This window comes from Heloderma suspectum, chromosome 5 (assembly GCF_057233095.1).
Source record: "Heloderma suspectum isolate Gila_16-S chromosome 5, 16-S_ref, whole genome shotgun sequence".
In the NCBI taxonomy this organism is placed as follows: Eukaryota; Metazoa; Chordata; class Lepidosauria; order Squamata; family Helodermatidae; genus Heloderma; species Heloderma suspectum.
In genome coordinates, this window is record NC_139462.1 from 126,295,993 (window position 1) to 126,321,032 (window position 25,040).

General features: G+C 46.3%; 1 protein-coding gene across 4 annotated transcripts in view; it reads left to right on the forward strand.

Annotated features, from left to right (window-relative positions):
- CD79B (CD79b molecule) overlaps positions 1-20,006 on the forward strand; it is a 37,876-nt gene extending 17,870 nt beyond the window's left edge. For 2 of the 4 annotated variants that reach the window (XM_084857244.1, XM_084857247.1), the window contains exons 2-6: positions 7,403-7,690; positions 8,148-8,266; positions 9,447-9,488; positions 12,452-12,575; positions 19,169-20,006. In XM_084857244.1, the coding sequence (XP_084713370.1) occupies positions 7,403-7,690; positions 8,148-8,266; positions 9,447-9,488; positions 12,452-12,550 (548 nt within the window). In that variant the 3' untranslated portion in view covers positions 12,551-12,575; positions 19,169-20,006. Of the gene's footprint in view, positions 1-7,402; positions 7,691-8,147; positions 8,267-9,446; positions 9,489-12,451; positions 15,387-19,168 lie in introns of those variants that run through there. The other 2 variants (XM_084857243.1, XM_084857246.1) reach the window with 1 other exon arrangement.
- The last annotated feature ends 5,034 nt before the right edge of the window (positions 20,007-25,040 follow it).

Sequence of the window (25,040 nt, forward strand, 5' to 3'; positions counted from 1 at the left end):
GGGCTAGAGCTGTATCTTCAGCCTATCACGTGGTGGTGAAGGCAGCAAAAAAGGAATATTATGCTGCCTCTATCGCGTCTGCAGAGTGCTGTCCCAGGAGGCTGTTCCCAGTGGTCCGGAGCCTGGTTGGTCCCATGGCTCTGGAACCACTGGAGTATTCTAAGGCCTCCTGTGAGGCCTTGGCAAGGCACTTTGCAGATAAAATTGATCAGATTAGGTGTGTTACTCTGCACACTGTGGATACAGTTCATCAGGCCGACCACCTGCTTACTTGATCCTTGCCCATCTTGGCTCATTATGGGCTGCAGAGAGAGACTGGGTGAGGGGATCAGGGCGGTGGTGAACGCCTCCCTTGAGGAGGGAGTGATTCCATTAGCCCTCAAGTAGGCAGTGATAAGACCGCTCTTAAAGAAGCCCTCCTTGGATCCTCAAGTTCTGAACAACTTTCGCCCAGTCTCAAATCTGCCATTTTTGGGCAAGGTGATTGAGCGGGTGGTGGCGGTGCAGTTGAAGGCACACTTGGAAGAAACTGATTATCTAGACCCATTTCAGTCGGGCTTCAGGCTTGGGCATGGGACAGAAACGGCCTTGGTCGCCTTGATATGAGGAGGGCTCTGGATAGGGGTGAATGCTCCTTCCTTGTTCTCCTCGACCTCTCAGCAGCTTTTGATACCGTTGACCACGGTATCCTCCTGGACCGCCTGGAGGGGTTGGGCATTGGAGACACCATATTGCGGTGGTTCCGGTCCTTCCTCTCCGGCAGGTACCAGAGGGTAGCACTGGGAGAGGAGGTTTCGGACCCGTGGCCACTTACTTGTGGGGTGCCACAGGGTTCCATCCTCTCCTCGATGCTATTTAACATCTATGTGAAGCCGCTGGGGGCTATCATCAGGAGGTTTGGGGTGCAGTGTCATCAATATGCGGATGATACGCAGCTCTACCTCTCATTCAAATCTTCACCAAGGTTGGCCGTAGAATCCCTGTCCAAATGTCTGGAGACGGTGAGTGGCTGGATGGGGAGGAATAAGCTGAAGCTGAACCCTGACAAGACCAAGGTACTTTTGGTGGGAGACAGGAGGAGGCTAGGAGATGTTGACCTGGTGTTGAATGGGGTACGGCTACCCTTGAAAGACCAGGTCCACAGCCTGGGGGTCACTTTGGACTCCCAGCTGTCCATGGAGGCTCAGGTGTCAGCTGTGAGCCGGACAGCGCTGTATCAACTCCATCTGATATGGCGGCTGCGCCCCTTCCTTCCCGACCATCTGCTCCCATCGGTAGTACATGCCCTGGTCTCCTCTCGTTTAGACTACTGTCATGCGCTCTACGTGGGGTTACCCTTGAAGACGGTTCGGAAACTGTAGCTGGTACAGAACGCGGCGGCTCGCCTGATTAAAGGCAGCCGCCGGCGAGATCACATCACTCCAGTGCTGAAGGAGTTGCACTGGTTACCAGTTGTTTTCCGGGCCAAATTCAAGGTGTTGGTTTTGACCTTTAAAACCCTATATGGTTCCGGCTCAGCCTATCTTAAGGAGCGCCTCCAGCAGCACCAGACAGGCCGCTTAACAAGATCAGCCTCGGATGGCCTTCTCTCTGTCCCGTCAGCCAGGACAGCTAGACTGGTGGGGACGAGGGACAGGGCTTTTTCTGTGGTGGCCCCCACTTTGTGGAACTCCCTCCCTAGGAAACTCCGTCATGCCCCCTCTTTAATGAGCTTCCGTCGTGCATTAAAAACATGGTTGTTCAGGCAGGCATTTGGGGTGGGTTAGAGTATTTTAGAAAATGTTTTTATGGTAGAATTTTATTGTTTTAAACTGTTTTATTGTATGTTGTACATCACCCAGAGTGGCTGGGTGACCAGCCAGATGGGCGATTAATAAATTTAATAATAAATAAATAAAATAAATAGGCCAGAAGATAACTGATTATACATATATTCATTTGCTTTCTTGTATTTTTTTTCTCTTTTTAATATTTCTTTAAATTCTCATTCCCTAAAATGGATATGATATGCTGTATTCAAATATATTGTTTGAGGGTGTATTGTGCACACTCATTTATATATCTAGTATAAAATATAATGTGTGGATCACAACAAACTGTGGCAAATTCTTAAAGTGATGGGAGTACCAGACCACCTTACCTGTCTCCTGAGAAACCTGTACGAGGGTCAAGAAGCAACAGTAAGAACCGGACATGGAACAACCGAGTGGTTCAAAATTGGGAAAGGAGTACGACAAGGCTGCATATTGTCACCCTGCTTATTTAACTTATATGCAGAGTACATCATGAGAAATGCCGGGTTGGATGAATCAGAGGTCGGAATTAAGATTGCTGGGAGAATTATCAACAACCTCCGATATGCAGACGATACCACCCTAATGGCAGAAAGCGAAGAGGATCTAAAGAGCCTCTTGTTGAGGGTGAAAGAGGAGAGTGCAAAAGCTGGTTTGAAACTCAACATTAAAAAAACTAAGATCATGGCATCTGGCCCCATCACTTCCTGGCATATAGAAGGGGAAGAAATGGAAGCAGTGACAGATTTTACTTTCTTGGGCTCCAAGATCACCGCAGACGGTGACTGTAGCCATGAAATTAAAAGACACTTGCTCCTTGGGAGGAAAGCTATGGCAAACCTAGACAGCATAGTAAGAAGCAGAGACATCACCTTGCCGATAAAGGTCCGTCTAATCAAAGCTATGGTTTTCCCAGTAGTAATGTATGGCTGTGAGAGCTGGACTATAAGGAAGGCTGAGCGCCGAAGAATTGATGCTTTCGAACTGTGGTGCTGGAGAAGACTCTTACAAGTCCCCTGGACTGCAAGGAGGTCAAATCAGTCAATCCTAAAGGAAATCAACCCTGAGTGCTCATTGGAAGGACAGATAATGAAGCTGAAGCTCCAATATTTTGGCCACCTAATGCGAAGAGAAAACTCCCTGGAAAAGACCCTGATGCTGGGAAAGACTGAAGGCCAAAGGAGAAGGGGACGGCAGAGGATGAGATGGCTAGATAGCATCACGGATGCAATGAATATGAACTTGAGCACGCTCCGGGAGAGAGCGCAGGACAGGAAGGCCTGGCGTGCTATGGTCCATGGGGTCACGAAGAGTCGGACACGACTGAACGACTGAACAACAACAACAACAACATAAAATATATCATTGATTGTTGTAAGGTTGCTTCCAAGCTTTATTATTATATAACATTATAATTTCATATTATTACTACTACTACTATAAGACTACTTGGTAAGATTTTTGGTTGGTTAAACTGTTAAGCTTTATTATTACTATTATATTTTAACTTAAGGGAAATATATGGTTACTGGGAATGAATCGTAGGCCTGCTTCCTTGCTATAAGACTGATGATATGATATTGAAATGTAAGGTTGATTATTAAATTGTAATATTGCTAATGTTATAGGTATAGTTTTTAAAATAGAATGGGATCTGAAGCCTGTGTGTATTGGAGTTTAAATGTAACCCTTTAAAAAAGAAAAAAAATCCTTTTCTTTTCTTTTCTCTTTTCTTTTCTTTTCTTTTCTTCTCCTTTTTGTTATTGTGGTGTCCTCCTAAGAATATTGTATTGTTGGGAAATTGTAGTTATTGATCAGGTTGTTGGTATTGTTTATTTCATTTATAAAGATAAAAATAAAAGTTTTTTGTTTTTTTTTTTTAAGACCAGGGAAGTGGCTCAGGAATATCTAAATATACTCTGTCAGGGAGCAAAGATAGTGCAACCAAGTTTACACAAAAGGTCTCTTATCAATAGAAAGAAACAGGTGTTGATGAAGTTACAAACCTCTCAGCTGTCTTAGAAGTTCTGGGGAGGAAGGGGAAGCGGCTGGGATGTGTGAAATGTTTCCATCAGCTGGTTCTTGATTTGGCCAGTTTGCTTGTTCCTTTATTTTATTTATTAAATTAAATTTCTTAATCGCCCATCTGGCTGGTCACCCAGCCACACTGGGTGATGTACAACGATGCAACAGTTTAAAACAATAAAATTTTACATTAAAACATCATATTTCTAAAAATACCCTAACCCACCCCAAATCCTGCCTGAACAACCACGTTTTTAATGTGTGGCAGAAGCTCATTAAAGAGGGGGCATGGTGGAGTTCCCTAGGGAGTGAGTGCCACAGATTGGGGGCCACCACAGAGAAGGCCCTCTCCCTCAACCTCACCAGCCTAGCTGTCCTGGTTGATGGGACAGAGAGAAGGCCATCCGAGGCTGATCTTGTTGAGCGGCCTGTCTGGTGTTGCTGGAGGCGCTCCTTGAGATAGGCGGGGCCAGAACCATATAGGATTTTAAAGGTCAAAACCAACACCTTGAATTTGGCCCAGAAAACAACTGGTAACCAGTGCAACTCCTTCAGCACTGGAGTGATGTGATCACCCCAGCAGCAGCCTTTAATCAGGCGAGCCACTGTGTTCTGCACCAGCTGCAGCTTCCAAACCGTCTTCAAAGATAACCCCACGTAGAGCGCACTACAGTAGTCTAGATGAGAGGAGACCAGGGCATGTACTACCAATGGGAGCAGATGGTCGGGAAGGTAGGGACACAGTCGCCATATCAGATGGAGTTGATTCAGCGCTGTCCAGTTCACAGCTGACACCTGAGCCTCCATGGACAGCTGGGAGTCCAAAATGACCCCCAGGCTGCAGACGTGGTCTTTCAAGGGTAGCTGTACCCCATTCAACACCAGGTCAACATCCCCCAACCTCCTCTTGTCTCCCACCAAAAGTACTTCGGTCTTGTCAGGGTTAAGCTTCAGCTTATTCCTCCCCATCCAGCCACTCACCATCTCCAGACATTTGGACAGGGATTCTATGGCCAACCTTGGTGAAGATTTGAATGAGAGGTAGAACTGCGTGTCATCTGCATATTGATGACACCGCACCCCAAACCTCCCCCAGTGGCTTCACATAGATGTTAAATAGCATCGGGGAGAGGATGGAACCCTGTGGCACCCCACAAGTGAGCGGCCACGGGTCCGAAACCTCCTCTCCCAGTGCTACCCTCTGGTATTTGCCAGAGAGGAAGGACCAAAACCACCGTAATATGTTGTCTCCAATGCCCAACCCCTCCAGGTGAATACTGTGGTCAACAGTATCAAAAGCTGCTGAGAGGTCGAGGAGAACAAGGAAGGAGCATTCACCCCTATCCAAAGCCTTCCTCATATAATAGAATAGTAGGGTTGGAAGGGGCCTACGAGGCCATCGAGTCCAACCACCTGCTCAATGCAGGAATCCAAGTCAGAGCATCCCTGACAGATGGCTGTCCAGCCTCGTCTTGAATGCCTCCAGTGTGGGAGAGCCCACCACCTCCCTAGGTCATTGGTTCCATTGTCGTATTGCTCTAACAGCCAGGACGTTTTTCCTGATGTTCAGCCAGTATCTGGCTTCCTGTAACTTGAGCCCATTATTCTGTGTCCTGCACTCTGAGATGATGGAGAAGAGTTCCTGGCCTTCCTCTCTGTGGCAGCCTTTCAAGTACTTGAAGAGCGCTCTCCAATCTCCCCTCAGTCTTCTCCAGGCTAAACACGCCGAGTTCTTTCAGTCTCTCTTCATAGGGCTTTGTTTCCAGTCCCCTAATCATCTTTGTTGCCCTCCTCTGAACCCTCTCCAGCTTGTCTGCATCCTTCTTAAAGTGTGGTGCCCAGAACTGGACATAGTACTCCAGATGAGTCCCAACCAGTGCTGAGTAGAGGGGAACTAGTACTTCCCGGGATTTGGAAGCTATGCTTCTATTAATGCAGCCCCAAATAGCATTTGCCTTTTTTGCAGCCACATCACATTGTTGGCTCATCTTCAGCTTGTGATCGACAACAATTCCAAGATCCTTCTCGCTTGTAGTGTTGTTGAGCCACATATCTCCCATCTTGTAACCGTGCATTTGGTTTCTTTTTCCTAGGTGCAGAACTTGGCATTTATCCCTATTAAATGTCATTCTGTTGTTTTCTGCCCAGTGTTCCAGTCTATCAAGATCACTTTGAATTTTGTTTCTGTCTTCCAAAGTATTAGCCATCCCACCCCATTTTGTGTCATCTGCAAATTTGATCTGCATTCCCTGCACCTCCTCATCCAAAGCATTAATAAAAATGTTGAAGAGCACTGGGCCCAGGACTGAGCCCTATCATCCACCAAGGCGATCAAGGCCGTTTCTGTCCTATGCCCAGGCCTGAAGCCCGATTGAAATGGATCTAGATAATTGGCTTCTTCCAAGTGTGCCTTCAACTGCATCGCCACCACCCGCTCAATCACCTTGCCCAGAAATGGCAGATTCGAAACTGGGCGAAAGTTGTTCAGGACTTGGGGATCCAAGGAGGGCTTCTTTAAGAGTGGTCTTCTCACTGCCTCCTTGAGGGCTGATGGCATCACTCCCTCCTCAAGGGAGGCGTTCACCACCGCCCTGATCCCCTCACCCAGCCTCTCCCTGCAGCTCATAATGAGCCAAGATGGGCAAGGATCAAGTAAGCAGGTGGTCGGCTTTACAGATGAAAGCACCGTGTCCACTTCATCAGAAGGAAGAAGCTGGAACTGATCCCACATAACTGGTTTGCCACAGACCACCTCTCGCTCAACACTCCTAATCCGGAGTTGTAGTCAATCACAAGCTGAATATGAGTCAGCTGTGTGATGTGGCTGCAAAAAAGGCAAAGGCAATTTTAGGTTGCATCAGTAGATGTATAGTTTCTAAATCACAGGAAGTAATAGTTCCACTCTATACTGCACTGCTCAGACCTTACCTAAGATACTGTGTTCAGTTCTGGACACCATACTTTAAGACTGATACAGATAATTTGGAACAAGTTCAAAAAAGGGAAAAAATAGATGATCAGGGGGCTAAAACCTAAGTCCTATGAGGAAAGATTGAGGGAACTGGGTATGTTTAGCTTTGAGAAGTGAAGATTGAGTGGGGATATGATAGCACTTTTCAAGTTCCTAAAGGGTTGTCGCACAGAAGAAGGCCACAACCTGTTCTCTATCATCCAAGACTGTAGGACATGAAATAACAGGCTTCAGTTACAGGAAGGCAGATTTCTATTGAACATCAGGAAAAACATCCTACTGGTCAATGCAGTCAGAGAATGGAAACAGCTGTCTAAGGACATGGTGGGTTCTCTGTCACTGGAGGTCTTCAAGTGGAGTCTGGACAGCCATCTGTCAGGGATGCTTTACACTGGGTTCCTGTACTGAGCAGGGGGTTGGACATGATGGCCTCAGTGGCCCCTACCAACTCTAGGATTCTATGAATTTTGAACTCAAATTTCAAAAATGTGCCCAAAGTTGGAATTTGTGCAAAATGTTGTTCAAGTGGAACATTAAATCACTGGAGAGTCGATCTCTTCCCTTCTCCCACCTTTCCATCTCTGTTTTGTGGTTTTCATCTTTTATTCTTCAGCTTCTGTAACTTGGACAAACTCACGCTTCATTGCTGCAAGACGGGGTTCTAATGTTACCCTCAGCTGCTTTTCTAACTCTATGGCAAACTGGTACAAAGAGACTGAGACAGGCAAGTCTCACCTAATGAGCGACTCCAGAGTCAAGGTGACAAGAAATGAATCAGTGGTGATGGTAAAGATCGAAAAAATCCAGTACACCGATAGTGGTATCTACTTCTGTGAGCATAACAATTCATACAAGATGGAAATACAGCAGCGGCACTGTGGTACTGAACTCAAAGTCATGGGTGAGTCATTAATCTCTTAAATAATCTCCTCTCCTATTTTCAAGGTCCTGTATGTAGGTCTGGGAACTGTCCGCAAGCAGAATCCTGCCTTAAAGCCTGTTTTGCTTGGCCACACAAACACACATTCTCAGGGAAAATATACCAGCTGGCATATTGGTTTCCATGATCCCATCTAAAGGGCCATCCATGCTATATCTGCAATATTATACAAGCCCTTGATGTTTATGCACATGCATGCTGTATTCACAGTTGCACTGCAACATGGATTTGTATTCTACTGTAGATTATAACACAGAACAATTCCATTTCAAAGATGCAAGGGAAAACTGTAATCACATCTGGATGCACCTGAAAGTTCAATTGCCTCAGGGTAATTGTATTCACCACCTAGGTATGACCAGGTGTCAGACCACAAGCAGAGCAAAGAACTGAGGTTGACCTGTCTTCTCTCTCTAAGGTATCAGCACCTTTAAGCAAGTGCGGAATCGGCACACACTGAAAGACGCTATTATCGTGATTCAGTCCATTCTTCTTGTCCTGTTTGTGAGCATCCCTCTGCTCCTAACTCTGGGGAAGGTGAGTGTGTTGGGCACTCCTGCCAAGATGCCAAATTCTAACAGAGCTGAAACTTGGGATAGAATATTCTGACTGCTGCTACAACACAATGTTGTATGCCTAGCATTATGATTATTGCATTCTTCTTATGTAATTCCCTGCTTTCTTGATAAACAACCGAAAAATACACACACACACAAATAACCCAATATAACAACCCAGTAAAAAACGACAAACTATTTTTTTAAGATTCAGCCTCCAATAGCAGAAGCCTCATTGAACTTGAAGGTCTTAACATTATTTCCTGAACAATTGCAAAGTAGGGCCAAGACTACTATCACTGGGGCGTCAGTTCCACAAAGTCAGAGCTACTACAGAAGAGACCCTGCTCTGTACTTTTCCCAGCTTCTGTGCAGAACTCCCCTGACCTCTTCCTATGTCTAGCATAGCACTGCATTGATTGCACTGGTGTTACAGGCAAGAGATCAGGAACTGATAACAGATATTTAATGCAGGGCATGGTAGGCATCAAGCAGTGAATGGGTTTAGGAAAGCTCAGGTGCCTTCCCTGAGATATAGTGATTAATTTGAATGACCCATGCAGTCCTGCATTACTGTATTATTCAGCCTGGCCTCCTTGGTTAGAATGGAAAATAAATACCCCTGGTCAGAAGTGCCTAGGCAAACCTTAAGAGAGAAGACCACCCAGAGAGCTTCGGCTATTGGGCAGTATAAAAATGAAATAAATAATAAGATGGGTAAGAAGTGTTGTAAAATAGATTTACGAGGCTGGAGACAAGACAGTAAAGTGAAAGTGGTTTGAAAGATGTTTGCTTCCTGTAGTGCCTCTGGTCAACTGTTATTTGCAGGTCTTTGAAACAATATGAAACAAGAAGCAAACGTGGATGAGTATAGAGAACACAAGCAGTGATCCTGCTTTCGAACCATCTTCAGCTCTTTGGAAAAGTAGCAACTCCAATCAGACAGATATTTCTATTTCTTATGTTGTCCATCTGCGGAGATTAGGACTTTCTTAACACAATAGTTTTAAGAAAATGAAGGTAGCAGTGTACTGAAATGGGGCCAGAAGGAATTAAAAAGAAAAGACAAAGACTGCTTGGCTAGCAGATCTCAGGCTGTTTCTTTTCAAACAGAGAATAAATCGGTTGGAGAGTGATTATGTTCCTCTATTCCATTTTAGGGTGAGAGCAAAGATGCATCTGCAGAGGATCATACTTATGAGGTGAGCAACACAGTGAAGTGTTTTCAAAATGGTAAAGCAGGAAAGGGGTGTATCCTTCCTTGACGGGGAAGAGAGCAAAAAGTGCCAAAATACCGCAAGACTCTAAGCTGTTGGTAAGAGGGGGGTGCAGAGGAGGGAGGAGGCAGCACTATTCCCATGGTGATCAACTACTGGTGCATGGGGGGGGGGAGGTCACTGTCTGTTTGTGCATGCAAATATGAGACGGGGGGAGGAGGAGGAGGAGGAGAAGGGCATATGTGAATGGGGAAAATGAGAATGTTTGTAGACAGTCTGTGAATAGGTAAATGCATGGCGTGTGAATGCAGGATCCTGGGAGAGGTGAGAGCCACCACGTGTGTTCTAGATCCTTTGTGGCTCTTAAAAGCAGACAGAGATGGACTGGCCGAGTGGGTAAGTGGAATGGTTAATGCCTCCCTTGGTCAAGGCAGAGTTCCAGTCTGCCTGAAGGAGGCAATGGTGAGACCTTTGTTAAAAATAAAAAAAAAAGCCCTCCCTGAACCCCACCATATTGGATAATTATCAGCCAGTCTCCAATATTCCATTTCTGGGCAGGATATTGGAGCATGTGGTGGCCTCCCAAGTCCAGGGATTCCTGGATGAGACAGATTATCTAGATCCATTTCAATCTGGCTTCAGACCCGGTTATGGGACAGAAACAGTTTTGGTCACCTTGGTGGATGACCTACGCCGGGAACTAGACAGGGGGAGTGTGTCTCTGTTGGTTCTGCTGGCCCTCTCGGCAGCTTTCGATACCATCGACCATGGTATCCTTCTGGGCCACCTCGCTGGGATGGGACTTGGAGGCACTGTTTTATGTTGGCTGCATTCCTTCTTGGAGGGGCGGACCCAGAAGGTGGTGCTGGGGGACTCCTGTTCGACTCCCTGGCCATTGGCTTGTGGAGTTCCTCAGGGTTCTGTTTTGTCCCCCATGCTATTTAACACATATATGAAACCACTGGGAGAGGTTGCCTGGAGTTTGGGGGTTCAGTGTCACCAGTACTCTGATGACACCCACTGTATTTTTCCTTTCCATCTAATTCCAAGGAAGCTGTTGAGGTGCTAAACCAGTGTCTGTCAGCAGTAATGGACTGGATCTGGATGAGGGCAAACACATTGAAGCTTAATCGAGACAAGACAGAGGTGCTCCTGTTCAGTCAAAAGGTAGATCAGGGAACAGGGATTCAGCTTGTGCTGGATGGGGTTACACGCCCCCTGAAGACACAGGTTTGCAGCTTGGGTGTACTCCTGGATTCAGCCCTGAGCCTGGATGCCCAGGTTTCAGCGGTGGCCATGAGTGCATAGGCACAGTTCAAGCTAGTGCGCCAGCTGCGCCCATTCCCTGAGATGCCTGACTTGGCCACAGTGACACATGCCTTAGTGGCATCCCGCTTGGATTACTGCAGTGCACTCTATTTGGGGCTGCCTCTGAAGAGTGCTCAGAAACTTCAGCTGGTTCAAAGAGCTGCTGCCAGACTGTTGACTGCGGCTGGCTACAGGGAGCATACAACTTCCTTGCTAAAACAGACTCCCAGTCTGTTTCTGGGCACAATTCAAAGTGCTGGTCATGTCCTATAAAGCCCTATATGGCTCAGGTCCAGGTTAACTGAAAGACTGTATTCTCTCCTATGAGCCTACTCGTGCCCTGAGATCTTCATGGTAGGCCCTTCTCGCGGTCCCGCCACCATCACAGTCTGGTGGGAACGCGGGAGAGGGCCTTCTCAGTGGCTGCCCCAAGCCTCTGGAACTCCCTTCCCAGGGAAGTGAGAATGGCACCCTCCTTGATACGCTTTCGCAGGCATATAAAAACTTTTCTGTTCTGACAGGCCTTTAGGGATAGCTAGTCTGGACCTGTGAGAATATGACGGATGGGTACTATGGTTATATTTCTTATCTTTTAACATTTTGATATTTTATACAAATTTAATATTATTGATGATTTAATTATATTTTTAACTTTTGTATACGTCTATTTATAGGTTTTAACAGTACAAGTTTTAATGTTGTGAAGCCGCCTTGAGTCCCAGTATTGGGGAAAAGACGGGATATAATAATAATAATAATAACAACAACAACAACAACCAAAATGATCACAGCTGGAACATCTCTATAATAAAAAGGCTAGAGCATTTGCAGCTTTTAGTTTAGAAAAAAAATGAATGTAGGACATGATAAAACTTTATAAAATTATACAAGATATAGAGGAAGTCCCAAGGCATGGTCTGAAGGCACACGAGGCAGCCACCTTGCTTAAGCTAAGCAGGTCTGGGTCTGGTCAGTGCTTGGAGGGGAGACCACCTGGGAGCCACATGTAGCCACCTTGAGTTCCACAATGGAAGAAAGGTGGGATGGAAGTTTAATAGCAATAACAGGAAGTGGGTAGAGAGGGTTTTTTTCTCCCTGACTCAGAATACTGGAATTCAGGGTAATCCACTAAAATGGATTGGCAGTAGATTTTGGATGAACAGACCTTCTTCTACACAATGAATGTATGGAATTAACTGCCACAAGATGTGGCAATGGCCAAGAGCTTAGGTGACTTTAAAAATAATAATAATAATAATGAAATAAACGGGAATTAGACTTATTCTCCATGAATCCATCTATCAATGGCTACTAGTAGTCATGATGGCCAAATAGAATCTTAGAGGAGCATGCTTCTGAGTACAGGTTGCTGGGGAACAGCAGCGAGGGTACGGTACTGGGGCCACAGCTCAGCAGTAGAGCACATGGTTTGCATGCAGAAAATGGTTGCAGTGGAAAACATGGGAGGGCTACAAGTGGAAGATACCATTGTCTGAGCCCCCTGTAAAATCCATGGGAGAGGCAAGGTGGTGGCACCATAAACGCCTCACCTGGAAGCACCCTTTCATTCAGAGTGGCAGAGCTTTCTTGTCCTGTAATGCTTTCGTCCTATGCTTCAATCCCACTTTTTTCTTCTTCAGGGATTGATGGTTGAATTAGCTGATACATATGAAGATATTGGAACTTACCAGGACAGAGCAGAGAAGTGGGATTTGGGGGAACATCCATGCGAGGAGTGAAAGGTTTTGCAGCATCCTCAGCAAGGTGGGCTACCCCTGACCTGACTAACGGGGCAATGCCTCCTGCCGTGGCCAGTGTGAAAATCCCACTTTGGGGGATTTTATTTGCTCCAGTACTCTTGATCTATCTCTCGCTTGCATATCTATCATCAGCAGAAGTGCTAAAACAAAATGGAATACTCACATACCCCAGAGTCCTTGCAGGTGTTGATACAAGTCACACAAATCCTGGGAGAAGAGCGGTGCAGTGCGGGGGACTCAATTCAGGGTACACCATCAAAAAATGAGGAAAAATCAAAGTGGTACAAATTAGAGCAGGCGTGGATGGATTCACACATATAGTTTTAACTTGAGTTCATTTAAAAACAATAATAATTGTATCCTCCTAATTCAAATGGGTTTTCTCCTCTAATTCCCAGTTGGGTTTAGTGTGCTTTGAGGCAAATTGGATATAGAAGTGTTGAGTTTGGTAAACCAATACCTACCATTATCACTCTGACTTTCTCCCCAAAGACTTAAGATTAGAGCAGGGGTGGGCAACATGCTTCAGTGAGGCTCGTGCAAGAGAACTTCAGTGGGTTTAAAAAAAAAAATTAGAGTGCTCCTTCAAGAAGAATTTCAAAAGTGACCTTTGAAACTTCAAAATTAAAAAAAAGAGTTATACTACTGACTTTCCCCCCTGGAATTTTGAGTGTGTGTGTGTGTGTTCCTTCCAGCTCTAGCAAGGGTTTAATTGATACAGAGAACCACGGGGGCATGGGGGAAACGGTGTGTGAGCATCTCAGTCGGTTAGATACAACTTGCTTTCCCGCCTGGAATGTTCTGCCACCTGTTTTGTGGCTGCACAGCTCATACCCACACCTGCAAAGGGTAGCAGAATCACTAGTTGTGAACAATCACCCTACTTGCTGTTTGATATGGAAGCCTGGGGGGCTTATTCCTAAAACGATCCATCCACCAGTGGGAAGAGCTATAGCAATTAACTGGAGCAGATCAGCTGGGTGGGAAGTCAGGGTGGGTGAGAATTTTGTGTAGTTCCGTTTTTTATTACCAAACTTATCAAAATTTGCAAATATCTTCAAAATGGAACAAAAAAACTTGAGGGTTTTTTTTAATGAACATGGGAAAACTGACAGATTTGTCCATCCAGGCCGATGGCTTTGAGTACTTCGCCTGGGTTTGACTCCCTGCATGTTCAGTCATGTCTGTGGTGCTGAGTTAGGATAGCCGCTCTCTTTTCTGACAGGCTGTGCATCTAATGGCTATAGGCCAGGCAGGTACAGCATGGTCCTCTCCATGCTGGAATTAACCTATTGAATTTGGCCTGTGCAGATGGTCTATTTGTTTTGGTCTATTTTTGACATGAATTTAACATAATCCACAAATTTATTCATATTCAGGATGGAAAGAACTTGAGATTTATAAAATTCAAATGCAGGAGAAAGAAAAACTGACAGATTTCTCCATCCCTAGTGGCAAGACCCTTTTCTAGAAGTGGGCTTCCCAGGGCTGGCCCAAGACATTTGGCTGCCTGGGGTGGAGCCCCCTCCCCTCCGGTCAAGGTGCACAGTACCCAAGGCTAGCCAAAGGCTATTTGGCACCTGGGGCAGAAAAACCCACAAGCACCTCTCCCCCTCCCTGGTAGTAAGTGTACAATCATAATCAGGTAAATAACCAACTGTTTGTTGCCCTTTTATGACACCCAAAATTAGCTGTTTCAGGCAAGCTCCTAACTCTACCTAATGGGAAGGCCGACCCCATACAGTGGCCATCCAAAATCATACACCACCCTATAGAAAACACATGTTATGAATGCCAAAATGTTGGCCCAAGCAGTCTTTTACTGGTGCCGGAGGTTGTGGTGCTTTACACACTTTACTCTTATTTTCCTGTGATTCGCTGAACCAGATCCATTTCTTACCTGTTATTTCATAAAGCAAAGCTAAATACCTCCCTCATATGCAGCAGGTAAATCGGTGCTGTAGGTAGAGAAATGAAGCCACATGCCTAGGGAAGGACAGAGGGTGTAAAGGGTAATTTTCATAACCAAGTTTCAGTTCTGCCTGCCATGCCCCACCCCAGCTCTCTACATCTACCCTGGCTTGGAGTCCCTCCTTGAACTATGAGGTCATATCAGCTCCAAGAATCTTGATCTTTGGATTCCTGCATTGAGCAGGGGGTTGGACTCGATGGCCTTGTAGGCCCCTTCCAACCCTACTATTCTATGATTCTATGACTGTATATCACCATTGCACATGTATCAGTTCTTAGTGCTGAAATGAAAATTCACCCAAATTCCCCCCAGTTCAGAAGAGCTTAACTTGAGCTGGGCCAGTCATGTCCCAGAACCAGTTATATGCAAACCTGCAACTTGCAGACAGATACCAAGGGAAGATAAGGCTATCAGTGGGTTGGAGCCAGATTTAGCCAGAAGTGGACCTCTCCTCCCCACAGCAGCAAACAACCACATCCCCACCCCCTGGAAATGCTGCACAGTGGGTTGGGGAAGCCTGGTTCAGGGGTGAAATGAGGTGCAGGGAGGAAGGGGAGAGCCCCAACAATGGGGCGGAGGCTTCTGTTTAGGGAAGGCAGATCCTGGACTCACCCCACTCTCCGCTAGATGGCCGCATCTTCCCTCCAGCATCAGAGGCAGGAGGCCTCCCAATGCCAGCTGCTGAGGCACACAAGTGGAAGGGCGCTGCTGCGCTCACATCCTGCCTGTGGGCTTCTGGCTGGCACTGTGGGAAAGAGGATGCTGGTTCGGAAAGGCCCTTGGTCTGATCCCGCAGGGCTTTCCTCACGTTCCAGAAACTCTGTGCCATGAGCCAAAACCCCCAAAGAGAAAAACAAAATAAGAAAAATAAATGCAATATGAGAGGTCCATAACTGGTGTGGGGTGACTGAAAATCTGTACCTCATAAAGCTCACAAATGTATCTAAAAATATGATGAACAATTATCCGACATGCACTCTGGTACATTAATTTCACTGAAAGGATTTTTTAAATGTTTTAGGGAGCAATCCTACCGGGATAGGCGGCTGCCTATCCAATGCAGGGCAGGAGAAGCATGGAGGGGATTGTCCCCTCTGCACTTCAGCCACCCTCCATTTGTGGAGGGAAGGCGGGAAGGCGGAGTGGGCGAAGCAGCTGCCAGACGACATGTTGGATGTGTCGTATCGGCATTTCCTCCCTCCCCACCCCAGAACGCCCCGTTTTCGCTGCTCCACACTCCTCCTCCGAGCATAGAGCACAGGGCCGTTCCAAGCTGCCTGCAAGGCAGCGTGGGATGGGGGGAAGGTCAGTTCCCAGAAACCAACGTATCCTACAACCGTCTAGCCACTGACTAGCGGCTATAGGACTGCTCCCTTAATGGTAAATCTGATGCTTTCCCAAAGACATATAACTTTCTACCCTCAGCCCCCTTGCACTAGCAAAAGACCATTTTAGACAACATGTCTATATCAGTTATGTCTGTTTTCATGTACTGGTATATAATTTTGAAATGCAAATTGCATCCTTTTTACCCAGCAGGGCTCCTGTGCTTTGAGCACCTGTATGGCAAAAAGTAATCAACATGTACAGCTCTTGATGCTGGGAGGGAAAAACATCTGTTGAATTTCTTCCTGCCACAAAGCTGTTAGAGTCAGGAGCTCTGCTAGAAAAAGTATCCAGAGCCTCTCGTGCTTTAGCTCTTGCCAAGCATTTCAGGAGTGCCCTTCTCCCCACTACCCACAATATTTTTGTTATGCTCTGTCTGATTTTTGAGCATCCTATGCATTATTCAGCAATTTACAAAGGGCACATGGATCTGGCCAGTTGTGGTGGCACAATGAAGAGGTTAGACAGATGCCCCGTACATGCCCAGAGTCATGACCTCACTCAGCCTAGTGCTTAGCTGTAGGTTCCTGGGGCTAAATCCTTGTTATAAGCTCAGAGGAAGCCCTTGATGCTCAGTACTATTCCCTGATCCCAGAGAGCTCACCACTTTGGATTACACCCTTCTGATGCCCACGGGGCCTTCTTGTCACTCAGGCAGACAATGACGAAAGAGTCTTCCCCAGGGTTTGCTCCCCGGGGTTTGCTCCCCACCACAGTGGGTGGACGTGAGCTTGGGTTTCCCCCAGCTGCAATTGCCTGGTGCATGTGGAAGTGGCTTTGCATAATGCTTTGCACATGGGAGAATTTACATGTTGTTTTCTGAGTATTTATGCACCCTCTATTTACCTGCTCCCTGAAAATTAAATCTCACCCACCCTATCCACCCCCTTTTGCCCATAATATGATACAAATTCATGGAAGCAGATGGATACTCACCCTCCTCCCACCCACACACACACAGTGGTAAGGTGGGCAGCAAAGGCCACATTAAAAAAAAAAAGGCTTTCCATCCCCAGCACTTGTAGGATTGCATTTGCTTCTGCTAATGGGCAGCATTCCAGCTAGAGATCAGGGGCATCTCTACACCAGCCTAAAATCCTGCACTTAAAACAGGGCTTTCTGCTTCCATTTTAAATGCAGGATCACAACGGACTCCCTTTACACATGCTTCCTTTCCCCCACCCCCTTCCCCCTCCTTCTCCCCATATCAGAGTCTTCCATTATCTTTCATTGATCTCGCTCCTCTTCCTGCCGGTTTAGCTCTTTTCATGGAACACAACGGGGCAATTTGATAGCTCATTATCTGCGATCTATTTAAAAATGGAACAAAGGGCACTTAGTGCAGGAGACGCCCTGGAGGGTCATGGCGGGGTCACGGCATCATGTAAAGAGCCCACAAACTTCCCTGAAGGAGTCATCGCAATCGCAGGATAAAAGCTCAGTGTGAAGGAGCCCCAGGGCTAGAGCTACACTGGTGCTTTTTATCGATATTGAAGTACACTGATAACTGTTGGACGCATTCCATATACCGCTGTTCTAGCGTTATTTCCCACTTTTTATTCTGTATTATCCAAAATACTGCAATAGATGTCATTGTGTGTGCTGCGAGGCATATATGTGCGATATATACGTCACCATGATGGGATCATATTGGTATGACACGAGGTGTAGATCTAAGAGGGCTGAACTGGAAACAGAGTTCACCGCACCAGGGTCAAACTCTGGCCCCAGTTTTCAGTGCCTGGGCTCAGTAGTGGAGATAGGGAGAGAATTTGTAGATTTATATCCCATCCTTCAATAAAATGTATCAGGATGACATATAAAACTCTAGACTAAAACATCATAAAATACAAAACTACAGTATATATGACACAATCATAAAAAGGAGATTTTCTCATGCGCAGGATGAGGTCTTAGCTACTTGGTTAATAATGCCAGAGATTAGCCCTGGAACATGTGAAATCGAGATGAGAATGTATCTGTGCATATGCAGAGAGCCTTTCCCTCACCAGTATGTAGCCACACCCAGTGCCCTCACACTGCTATGGTTTGGGAGTGATGTTTCCATGACAGGAGCAGTAGCTTCTGAGCAAGCTTGAACCCAGAGATCGTGAAGCATAGAAATTAGGTGTGCCTTGTGGCAGAAACAGACAAAAGTAATGCCCAATTTCTTTGCAAGTAATTGAGCAGACTTTTGTGAAATATATTGGATGGCCTGACAGATTCTAAATTTTAGCTTTTTATTGTGACATGTAATCAAAGAGTAGCACACAGACCCCAGAAACAGCATTATCTGGTCTCCAGTAACCCTACCAAGTTTTAATCAAGGTGTGGAAAGGATTTTGCTTGTTCTTCACTTGTAGGATAGCTGGAATATATTTCATATATATCTTGTTATATTGCCATTTTTTTATTTTTAACGTCTTGGTATTGCTTTTATGATTTTCTTATTTCTGCTGATGGCTTCTATTGTTATATTTGACCTTATTTTGTCTGCCACCTTGGCTTCAATTCTTCTTGTGCAGAACCTTGAATGGAAAGGTGGGTTATAAATTCTATTCTTAGTAGTAGTTGTAGTAGTAGTAATAAGCGTCTTTGTGGCTTTTAAAATAGCTGTATAGCATGCAGAAACAGCTTTCCTCATCACTGCATCTCAGAACTGGGGGTGGGGGAATGTTCACCTGTTGAATTTTTGTTCTGTATCTAGTAAAGGTGCAGGGCTCCTGTCCATTTCAACAAGGAGTAGAAATATTGATTGGTGGGGTATGATTGTAATAAATAAAGCAAAAGGTAGCACTTTTTTGAGCTGTCATAAAATGTTGTTTTGCTGGTTTGAGTATCTTCCTGGAGACCTCCCAGACTCTCCGTTTGGTGCTTCACTACATCAGTGTGGGTGAGAAAAAGGACCATTTTCCTAAGATCTGATAGTGAGTTTGTGGTGTACCCACAATTCTCCTCTCCTCTCCCCCTTCCTCCTTCTCCACATACAATACAACACACACGCACACACACACTGTATGGGCAGACAGGAATAGCCAAGGTACCAGCCCAGGATCTGAAAGTCACCAGTCTGAAAGATGCTCTGTACATGCTCAGAGGCACACTTTTTTCCTACTATGTCACAAGTAGCAGGCTGAACTCAGCATTCAAAATAAGATCTATGGCTGCATCCTGGTTCAAACTGAACCTTTGTTTTGTTTTATTTATCTAAAACATTTCTATATCTCCCTTCATCACAGAAGATCCTGGGGTGGTGCACAATATGAAGAATAAAGCATCTGAAAACAGAATACAATACAATGGAATCAAAGGCAGCAAATAAAAAATCAATTATAATTACCAAAGCAGACTAAGGATTTATTTAGGTTTAAATGGAAGGGAAGCCCACTCTGGCTTCTACCATCAGCCTGGCAACCAAGGGCCATGGGGAGGCTGCATCCCCTGCTTCCAGTGGCGGCTGGTGGTCACTGTGGCTGGTGGGGCAGAGGACAGGTCAGCAGAGGCAAAGCAAAGGGGTCAGCAAAGGAGGATCAGTCTTCTGAATAGCCCATACCACAGAAAGGGGAAACTGAGGCCTGTGAACTTTAAAATCACAAGTGCAAAAGTGGGGAGGATTCACACAACAGGACTCCTTTGGACCCACATTCTCCTGTTCCAGCAACAATTCCCAGTGCACAATCAAGTGACTTTAAGATTATGAGTGCAAAATGGGCTGGGGGTGGGTTCACACAGCCACACATCATCATCATCACCATCATCACTAAAAGACATTGTACAAGGGGATGTACACAGAGCGTGCCTGCAACAGCACTGAGTGTGCAGCGTGTGGGATGATGATGTGATGATGCTAACAACAACAGGAGCAGAAATGTTCCAGAAGGCCCACAATTTATTTTTTAAGAAGGGCTTTTTAAATCATTTCCAATACTTTCTTCTTTAGAGATGAAAAAAGGATAGATCTAATATTTTGGTTTTGGGGGGGAAGCTCTATGGCTACTCATGGCACATATCGCCTGTTTGCATTTGTGGTATAACCTGTTTAAGTTGAAAGGAATCATAATAAAGTTTTAAATTAGGAAAATGAAAGCCTCCACTTGATGTCTGTACAGTGTATTTTTACTTATGCGTAATTTCTTAACCCCAGAACTTAACGCTTCCATAACTTTCTGCCACTTTTTAAAGAGTATAGGAGTGATTTCAACTGGCAAACTGAAATAAAAATAAGAATCCAGGGAGAGACATCATCTTGATGGCAGCCATTCTACTGAGCCTGGAAAGGTTCAATGGCTTCCATTATTTGACATCTGCCTTAAGATTTTTATATAGTGGATCAAAGTTTCTTTGACACAGTTGTTTTAAGTCCTGTGGAATTATTATACCTAAATATTTAAAGCTGGATGGTTGCAAGCTGAGGCTGATCCAGACAAAAATGGCATCCACTACTCCATCTGTGGCCGTAAAGCTCTTAGATTAAGCTAAATGCAGCTGTAAACGGAATCCGTGGAGTAGAGCTGGTCAGCGAGGATTCAGGGGGGAAGAACGGATCTCCTCCCCCCAAGGGCGGATTCCCCACTGGAGCAGCAGGTAGGGAATCCACCCATCCCTACTTACAGCACACAGGCGTACTCAGTGGTTGGATCAGACGGCTTCTCTGAACCCAGAGCCAAGGGGTACAATGGGTTTTATACCATACATGTCAGCAGTGAGGCAGCATGACAGCAGCAAGCGATAATTAGTGTTCACCTGCAACTTTCCCAGCATAGACTAACAGTACTTGTGCAGAGGGAAAACAATCAGAACTTTCCCAGTGCAGACACCTGTAAACATAGCCCAAACAGAGCCTCACTTCTCAGGCGCATCCTAGGCCCTTATAAGATAAACGGAAGCTCGTTAGCATGGAATGTGCTGAGGCAGCGATATCGACCTTTGACTCATCTCACAGACTCAGGCCTACTAGCAAGGAAATTGCACTTATAATGAACTAAATCAAAGCATTATAGATCTCTAGGCCCCTCTAAAACTACAGGTGACTTAGTTACTCCCCTGGGGCCATTACACTCCACCCCCAGATGATCAAAGGATGATACCAGTCTGCGCATCACAATCTCTTCTTACCCAGAGGGCCAGATCTTCTTTGCCCTGCCATTTGATCACCAGGGGATTGATAACTACTTTACTGTATATTTTAAAATACGACAGCCATATGACCAAGCACACAAAGCTATACAACTGCCTATGATAGTCACGTTTATTGCAGCAACTTGCTTCTACCCCCCCCCCGATTCCTTGAAACCAGCCTGAAATCGGTCTGAAGAGGGCCCTCTTCTAGGTGATGTATTTTATCATTTTGCGCATACAAAGGCCTTGTTGTTGTTCAGTCGTTAAGTCATGTCCGACTCTTTGTGACCCCATGGACCATAGCACGCCAGGCCTTCCTGTCCTCCGCTCTCTCCCGGAGCGTGCTCAAGTCCGTATTCATACCAAGGCCTTACACTGTGATTTATCACACTCTGCTTGCCAGGAATGTAGGGATGGCGGAGAATTTCTCCCCGAATCTTCGGGGGGCCGAGCGCCAACGCATTCGGCCCCCCGAAATCGGCGGTGAAATTCTCCGCCACCCCCCCCCACCCCCCGGGATGGGACTTACCTTTGGCAAATGTCCCTCCCGGTGGCGGTTTGTCGGCCTTTCGTCGGGGGCGGGGGCGGCATCCGGTCTTCCGACCGGCTGCCGCCACCGCCATTACAAGGTAAAGTGTTAAAAAAACAAACAAACCCGTGATAGGCTACGTAACGATTAACGTAGCCTATCACAGCTAGATCTCCAAAGTCAGCCGTGATAGGCTACGTAAATCGTTACGTAGCCTATCACGGCTGACTTTGGAGATCTAGCCGTGATAGGCTACGTTAATCGTTACGTAGCCTATCACGGGTTTTTGTTTTGTTTTGTTTTTTTACACTTTCGCGGCTGGGAAGACGGGGCGCTTCTCCCCGGCCTAAATTTCGGCCGGGCGAGGCGGAAAGCCTCCCCCCTCGGCCTGAATTTCAGCCAGGCAAGGCGGGACGGCTCCCCCCCTGCCTGAACTTTGGGGGGAGAAGCGAAGCGCCTCCCCCCCACTGCGAAGCACCCCTGCGAAAAGGTAAGTGACTTTCGTACATCCCTACAGGAATGTACACGCAGCATTCCTGCTGCAACATGGCACAAAATCCGTCTTGGACTGCTGTATTCATATCTAAGGCCAGGTGGTTCTGCAAAATAGCAGCTCTCATGCTTGTCAATTCTATTCCAGTGGCTTCTAGTGCCTCAGCAGTGGTGTTCAATGCCATGCCCATTGCTCTTGCAAAGATATTCACCTTGTGCATTATAGTAGCCGCCCCACCCCCAGGGAATAAACTCCAAGTGTTATCAGCCGAACTGAAGATGTCTCATTGCCATTTCACCTTCCAGGCCCTGTAATTACCTACTGCAGGGCTCTCTAAGGTATTCACAAACCTATGAGGACCCTAGAACAGTCCCAGGGAGCACCTTCCAATCTACCCTGGGGGCAACCACAGCCACGCTTTTTCTCTACAGATTTAATAACTACTGTTAGGGGCTGCTCAGTTAATGCCAGGGCGCTCTTTCTAATTTGTGCATATGGTCTGGCACCTTACTGAAGGTGGTACTGGTACTGAATGGTACTGAACCTTACTTGCTGTTGAAAGCATGGTGCTACCCTATTGTGTCTCACTTGTTCCCAACACACTAATGGCCATGGTGGGGCATACACCTTTAAGGGGGTAAGCCATCCTATCCCATTGTGTAATTGCTCAAATCCTTCTCTGATTTGCATGTTTTTGTTTGCCATCTGCGTGTTTACTCTGAAGGCTCTGTCCCAGGTGGCAGTGACCATTGGGAACCACACTCAGTATCTTTCAGAGTTGTAACTGACATCAAAGACATTTGCAGGTATCGCAGATTTAAGAAATCATAAAATTCACACAACAACCTTTCACTGAAATCTAACATCGTGAGCGGAAAATACCTCTTGCACGGTGAGGCATGACGGAGCAGATCCAGCAATCATACTGCTCCTCCAAGTTACATGGTCAGGGCCTATCAAGATCAAGGGAAGGGCATACTCTCACATGCAAAAAGTCAGAGCATCCCAGACAGATGGCTGTCCAGCCTCGTCTTGAACGCCTCCATTGTGGGAGAGCCCACCACCTCCCCAGGTAATTGGTTCCATTGTCGTATTCCTCAAACAGTCAGGACGTTTCTCCTGATGTTCAGCGGGAATCTGGATTCCTGTAACTTGAGCCCATTATTCCGTGTCCTGTACTCCGGGATGATCAAGAAGAGATCCTGGCCTTCCTCTCTGTGACAACATTTCAAGTACTTGAAGAGCGCTCTCCTACCTCCCCTCAGTCTTCTCTTCTCCAGGCTAAACATGCCCAGTTCTTTCAGTCTGTCTTCATAGGGCTTTGTTTCCAGTTCCCTGATCATCTTCGCTGCCCTTCTCTGAACCCTCTCCAGCTTGTCTGCATCCTTCTTCAAGTGTGGTGCCCAGAACTGGACACAGTACTCCAGATGAGGCCTAACCAGTGCTGAGTAGAGGGGAACTAGTACTTCCCGGGATTTGGAAGCCATGCTTCTATTAATGCAGCCCAAGAGAGCATTTGCCTTTTTTGCAGCCACATCACATTGTTGGCTCATATTCAGCTTGTGATTTACAACAATTCCAAGATCCTTCTCGCTTGTAGTGTTGTTGAGCCACGTATCCCCCTTCTTATAACTGTGCATTTGGTTTCTTTTTCCTAGGTGCAGAACTTGGCATTTATCCCTATTAAATGGCATTCTGTTGTTTTCTGCCCAACGCTCCAGTCTATCAAGATCACTTTGAAGTTTTTTTCTGTCTTCCAAGGTATTAGCTATCCCACCCAATTTTGTGTCATCTGCAAATCTGATCAGCATTCCCTGCACCTCCTCATCCAAGTCATTAATAAAAATGTTGAAGAGCACTGGCCGAGGACTGAGCCCTGCGGTACCCCACCCGTTACCTCTCTCCAGTTTGAGAAGGTCTCATTGATAAGCACTCTTTGAGTCCGATTCTGTAGCCAACTGTGGATCCACCTGATGGTTGTTTCATCTAGCCCACTTTGAGCTAGTTTGCTCATCAGGAGATCATGGGGCACTTTGTTGAAAGCTTTTCCGAAGTCGAGGTATATTATGTCCACAGCATTCCCACAGTCCACAAGGGAGCTTACTTGATCAAAAAATGAGATCAGATTCGTCTGGCAGGATTTGTTATTGACAAATCCATGTTGTCTTCGAGTAATCACTGCATTGTTGTCAAGGTGCTCTGCTCCAGAATAGGGATGTACGAAAGTCACTTACCTTTTCGCAGCTTGGCTTCGCGGTGGGGGGGAGGCGCTTCGCTTTTCCCCCCGAAGTTCAGGCGAGGGGGGGGAGGCGTCCCACCTCGCCTGGCCGAAATTCAGGCCGGGGAGAAGCGCCCTGTCTCCCCGGCTGCGAAACAAAAAGTAAAAAAAAAAAAAAAGACCCCGTGATAGGCTACATGACGATTTACGTAGCCTATCACGGCGAGATTTCCAAAGTCAGCCGTGATAGGCTACGTAAATCGTCACGTAGCCTATCACGGGTGACTTAAAAAAAAAGGAAAAAAAAGCACGTATGCAAATGGCGGCGCCCATGGGGCGCCGCCATTTGCATTCCTTATTTTGGCACGTCTAGTCTACGTAAAGATTTATGTAGACTACAGCGAAAATAAGGGCAACGCAAATAGCCCCATGGGCGCCGCCATTTGTGTACGCGCTTTTTTTTTCTTTCCCCAAAGTCACCCGTGATAGGCTACGTGACAATTTACGTAGCCTATCATGGCTGACTTTGGAAATCTAGCCGTGATAGGCTACGTAAATCGTTACGTAGCCTATCACGGGTGTTTTTTGTTTTTTTTACTTTAGTTTTTTTTTTTTTTGCAATGGTGGCAGCGGCAGGCGGTCGGGAGACAAGCCGCCGCCCCCACACGCGACGGAACGCCGCCAAACCGCCGCCGGGACCCGCCGCCGAGAGGGACATTTGCAGGAGGTAAGTCCCATCCCGGGGGGGGCGGG